The following is a 6,000-nucleotide window of genomic DNA, read 5'->3' on the forward strand; positions in this document are numbered from 1 at the left end:
AGTCACCACCCACCTGCCAAACCATAATGAACAGATAAGCTACCTAGAAAATGTCACTGTATAAGAGTGAACCAATCAAACATGTCCCACCTAAATATAACCACTTTTATCGTTCCACCTACTGGTCACCCCTTACTGCCAAAAAGAAAAGACAAAATAAACTTTAAATGCGGCTGGTATCCAAACGATGCTCAGGTCCCAATCGGATTGCCTAGGCTGTCTAAGCCATGGGCTAGCTAGGACTACAGGTCTCTGGAGTGACCGGTCTGTTGAGGAGTTTAATCATTGAAGTGTGCTCTGATAACCCTTTGAATACCAGCCAGTCTTCTTGTTCTTATCCCCCCAACATCGCCTGGCCACCGCTGCAGGGTAAGGTGTATTCTTCTCCCGGCCCCAGACAAGGCACACTCTGTCTAATGGGATATACAACAGGGAGTACACCTTGTGCGGGCCATTCTGAACCTAGCGGTTGGGGGACAGGCTTTATCTTCTCATGCTTCCCCTCACTGGTTGTGTTCTGTTTTTCCTGTTTTAAGTGCTGGAGTAAATTATGGAGAGCTCTTGAAATTGTGGACCCATGCATCTTCACACCAGTTTCAAACAAAGAGCACTGCAGACTTCTGAGAGTGATGGTTAGATTCTTAGTAGCCTCTCTCACCAGTCAACATATTTCTCTGATGCTTAGTCCTGAAGGATGGCTTGTTCTAGTAAGAGTCTGCGTGCTGTGCTGTGATGTTCCTTCCACTTTCTGATGAAGGATCCAATAGTGCTTAATGGGACATTCAAACTCTGATCTTTTTGTAGCCATTTCCTGCCTTGTGCATTTCAGTAACTTTGTGTCTCATATCAGCAGAATGTTCCTTTGTCTTCATTTTTATAGTGATTATATAATTAAACTATGGCCCTTACAAAGGATGCTTTTTATCTCGAGACAGACATAAAAGACTCGCAAGTAGTACCTAATTATTTTAAATTATGCTCAAGTGACTGTCACCTATGTGTCATTTGTGATTAATTTGTCATTTGTGTAAACCTGGAGCTTCCAAAGCACAGAGGTTTAAATACTTATGCAAAAACTCACTTTGGAGTTTTTCTTCTTCAGTTAAATATTCACAGAAAATGGTTAATTTTGACTTTGGAAATGTATTGTTACAACATAAGAGCTCACATGAAAAATACTGAATGGAAAAATGTGTACAAATCTTTTGTCACACAGAAAATTATTATTACTTTCAAGGACATTGAATACTTTTGCATGCCACTGTATATTACTCCAAATTAAAATGAAGGCACAGTAGATATATTTTACATATTTAAAATCATTCTATTTAGCCATTTAATAAAATATTTTTGTGGAATTACGAGCTATAGACTTATTTATTTAATTACTATTAAATAAGGTCTATTTCTGTCACTTTCACAAATATACCATTCCTGCTAAGTAATGCTCATAATTTTTAAAGACAAATTCACCAAGTCTTAATACTTCATACAATGAGAAAGGAGATTCCATATGACTAAATCCAGCGCCCTCACTATGTGCCAGCCATTTCGATTTGAGATGTAAAAATAAATGAGGCAAAAGAAGAGAATATTGTCTTTTATATCTGTGTATGTATGTTTTTTGAGTCTCATAACCCCATCTTAAGCAAGTTTAGGTACTGGAACAAATTAAGTAAATTAGTGTAAAATGTATTGCACATAATAAATGCATTATATCACAAAATCAAGGACATTTCCAGACTGTTGGGTTGTTCTTTAGAGATGCCTTGGTGAACCTTTTCTGCCGTTATTTTCCCTTGGTATTTTCTTTGGGGATTTCCAAGTTCTGTTTTCTTTTCAGCATGTGAAATGTCTGCTCAGCTACATTTGAAATCAGCAGGCTCACTTAGCCAGTCAGTGACTTTCTAGCACTGGCAAGATGGCCAATCATCTGGTGAAGCTTGCAGTTAACAATAGTAATGCAATGGCTCTGGGCAGGGTGTAACCTGTAATCTGAAATTTTAATAGCAAAGTGTCTTTTGTTAAAAAGTAGACGATCAAGCAAGATTTAACCCTTTAAACGTCTGTTACGCAGACCTGACGTTAAGAAGGTGAAACTTCATTGGCATTTCATATTGTAATCTTTTTAGAATTACACAACAAATCAGAATAAAACTTTCAAAAACTGTTGTTTTTCCTATAGTTTCCCTAATATTGTGTAAGTAAATGGCTAGGTCCAGCCTTGTGTTTGTTTTCGCTGAGTTTTCATGATTTGAATGCATTGTGTAAATAAAGGGTATTCTGGAGTTTATTTGCAATAAGCAGAGTACTACAGAACAGCTTCTCACCGGATAATTTTCAAACATTCATTTCACAAATTTGTGGCTCATTTTCTCTTGAACCTACTATCCACAACACCTAAAGTTCAATAAAACCTTTAAATCATAAAAAATGTAAAGTTTTTACATACCTGGGGTGAGGTTTAAAACATCTGCACTTGTAAAGTGAGAAGGCTGTCTATCTACCAGCTCAAACATTGGCAAGGCATTTCTTCTTCCGGAGAGCTGCAGAAAAAAAAAAATCACTTTGAGATTGAATGGATACAGTCATATATGCTACATTCAAGAACAATATATTTGTTTAATGTCATGAAAAATAATTCAATCAATGTGCCATTTGCTTTCAATGAATTGGAAACCTACAAGTATACAGTAAAGCACAGGGTGGCACATTGGCACACTTAAAAGTCTAATAGCTAACAGGTCTAATTGACGGGGGCTTGAATCCTGGCTGGGTCACTGTCTGTGTGGAGTTTGCACATTATCCTTGCGATTTTTCCACCCACATTCCAAACATGTAAATGTTAGATATACGTTGTGCTTCTCAGTGAATGTGAGGTCTATGTATTAATGTGCCCAGCCAATATTAATTCATTAAACTTGAACTCGGCATTGCCAGAACAGGTTTCAGTTAACTGCAGTCCTAAATTAAATTTGCAGTTCTAATTTAAAATGTTGAGAAAAGTGAGGGGATACATGGAAATGGCAGTTAATTTCAGATATAGAAAATAAGGAGTATTTTTGAAAGTTGTCAAACCATACTAGGTATGGTCAATAAGAAAAATCAATGTCAAACTGGATTTTAATGCAAACAAATTAATCTCAGAAGACCAACCTTACGAATGCACATGCACCATTCATCAAAATCATCCTCCGACTTACAGAAGAATCCCTAGGAAAGAGAGGAAAAAGAAAAAAAGCTCAGCATTTCATTAAAGGAATTCAATGGTGAGGAAACTGTTGACTCTTTTAAGCATTCCGCAGATCTCTCATCTCTACTTTCAAATCTTTATCAATGCTGCCACAATGCTAGTTTCTGAAGATAAACCTAAACTTAGTATACATATGGAAGCATTCTTTCCATACATGCACTGCTAAGGGTTACTGTAATGCTTTAAGAGATAATTTAACACCAACAATTTTGCTTTGTAGAACAGAACCTACATTACCCTAAAAATGCCCTGGCAACACAGAGTTCCTGTTTGATAAGGAATCATTTTCAAAACATATCCAACATGCCACGCTTCATCTCTTTCACAAAAGCATGTCCAACCCCTCGTGGTATCAGTGTCAGATACAGTATATTAGTGTCTACTCCCTGCCTCAGACCAGAGCACTGCAGCAGCAAAGACCACACCAGCGTAGCAAGACTGTTTCAATAACAAATAAGCACCATAACTTAATAAACTCCATTAACGGGAGACAAATCACCACACTTGAAAAGCTGTAGAGATTAATTTCCCCATTTCTTTCTACTTAACTGCACTGGAATAAAATGTGACTTTGTTTTCCTTTGTTGTAGCTATCATATATAAAACAAATGAATGCAAAATGTCTAAAAGGGCAATGAAGCCATCATGATTTGATTTATGCATTATCACTGAATTACTTAATCAGTTTTCTAATATATATATTGCCCTCCATAATACCTAGGACCAAGACACATTTTTATTTGATTTAACCCTGTGCTCCACAGTTTAAAAATATAAGACAATTTAGACATAATTATTTTGGTTACAACATGTAGAAATGACAACAGTTTTTACACATGGTCTGTATAAAAAACTGTACAAGAAATTGTTGTGATTTCTACATGGTGCAACCTAAACGTATCCAAACACCCTCAAGTTAAAGTCTAAAATTTTATAGATTCCTGTAATTTGTCATTTTAAAACGTGGTTTTGTTAAAAATAATTATTTCTTGATTAGGGATTATATTTTCTCAGAATAAATTTACATCTGTTATAGCCTTTTGCTACAAGCTTTATCAATGGTGCCAATAATTGTTTACTTTATTTATTTGGTTGACACCTTTATTCAAGGCAGGTCAAGTGACTTGCTCAGGGTCACATAGTGTCAGTAACTAGATTTGAACCCACAACCTCAGGGTTTCAAGTCCAATGCCTTAATCACTACACCACACTGTATGTATAAATGAATGAATGATTCTAATGATTCTATTGGCTGTGATTTTTGGATAATTCAAAATTGGCCCTTTGTGAGTAGTGTGTGCGTGTGCGTATGCATGGGCCTTGTTATAGACTGGCCGCCTCTCCAGAACAGTTTCCTGCCTTACACCCAGTGCTGCCAGGAAGGGCTTTCACCCATCCTGTCAGCACTGAAATGGATTAAGAGGGTTTGGGGATCTTACATTTATAACAAATTTTGATCTAATTCACTTAGGTCAATTTCTAAATAAAGCAAATTCAGAATCACTTTTATTCGCCAGCACTTGATAACTTTCAAGACTGACACTACACATATGAACAAGGCATCAGAAGATTTACCAGTGTAAAAGCAACAATTACCTTTACAAAATGATGTCTTCCAAGACTGTCAGAAAGGTGAATTTGATTAGGAAGGGATCTTCAACTCACTTTCTACCATAATTGTTGACTGCCAACTGACATAACTTACCACAGCAATGGAAGGGTCCAAATCCCGTATCTGCATGCGACATGGTGGGTGTTGACAGTGGTAGCTATCATCTGAAATCTGTCCACTGTCACATGGTTCTACTGATGGCTGCGTGGTGTGTGGATCCAAATAGACCAGCTCCTCTCCTGTATAGGTCAGCAAATAAAGTATTTAGCCAGAATTTACTCAGGGTGACTCCATAGTCACTCATCTTGCCTGAAATAGCAGTAGCAGGAATCAAATTGAAGGTCTTAGAATTTATAAAGCAGTTTTCTTTGCCATCTGTGCTAATGACTCCTGCTAGCTAGATAGCTAGATAGATACTTTATTAATCCCCAAGGGGAAATTCACAAATTCATATTCAGTGCTACTACTGTCACTGGGAGGATGAGCAACTCAGAGGGGGCATCATCCTTAGCAGAGACATACAGACTGTCATTATTATGTCAGACTTAACAACTGCAGTTGCTTGATCTCATCACCTCGAGGATGTCAGTCTACATGACTGCATCATGACTTCTCAGCACCATTTCAGAATTCCAAAGTATCATGAGCTCACTGCATTCTGACAGTCAGTCAGTAAAGGTGGCTATACTAATGTTTTCCAGGTATGGCAAATTCAGCTGCTGTCCTGACTTGTTTTGTCCCTTTTTCCATTCTTTTGAGTTACATGAAACACTGAGCAGGCAAGCTTCTGTTCTGTTTGCATTAGTTCCAAACACCCACTTTCTAAGCGCTCACTGGCTGTCAACTCTTGCACACGTATGAGCCTGTTCCTAGAACTAGTGACAAAATCTAACTTCTACGGCCAAGTTGCTAGTGCTATCACACCACACAAGTGGCACTCACCGGTAATTAACAGAACTAAGATTATGTAAATGAAGTCTACAGTTGAAAAGTTGTGCAGTGTAACAGGGGTTTTATGTAGGCCTGAGTAAAAAAACAAGGATTTCCAGAATAAAACACATACCTCTTCCATGCAGACGAAAGTGAAAACCTCTAGTGAAGATTTTTCTGTCTAACTATCGTCTGCATAGAAATG

At 37.4% G+C, this 6,000-nt stretch overlaps 1 protein-coding gene across 2 annotated transcripts in view; it reads right to left on the reverse strand.

Annotated features, from left to right (window-relative positions):
* The window catches only part of atg4b (autophagy related 4B, cysteine peptidase), a 308,094-nt gene that overhangs the window by 237,995 nt on the left and 64,099 nt on the right, over positions 1–6,000 (reverse strand). For both annotated transcript variants that reach the window (XM_051923643.1, XM_028794816.2), the window contains exons 10-12: positions 4,959–5,104; positions 3,157–3,213; positions 2,453–2,546 (exon numbers count right to left, since the gene is read on the reverse strand). In XM_051923643.1, the coding sequence (XP_051779603.1) occupies positions 2,453–2,546; positions 3,157–3,213; positions 4,959–5,104 (297 nt within the window). The remainder of the gene's footprint in view (positions 1–2,452; positions 2,547–3,156; positions 3,214–4,958; positions 5,105–6,000) is intronic.

The sequence above is a fragment of the Erpetoichthys calabaricus genome, chromosome 2 (assembly GCF_900747795.2).
Source record: "Erpetoichthys calabaricus chromosome 2, fErpCal1.3, whole genome shotgun sequence".
Lineage (NCBI taxonomy): Eukaryota > Metazoa > Chordata > Cladistia > Polypteriformes > Polypteridae > Erpetoichthys > Erpetoichthys calabaricus.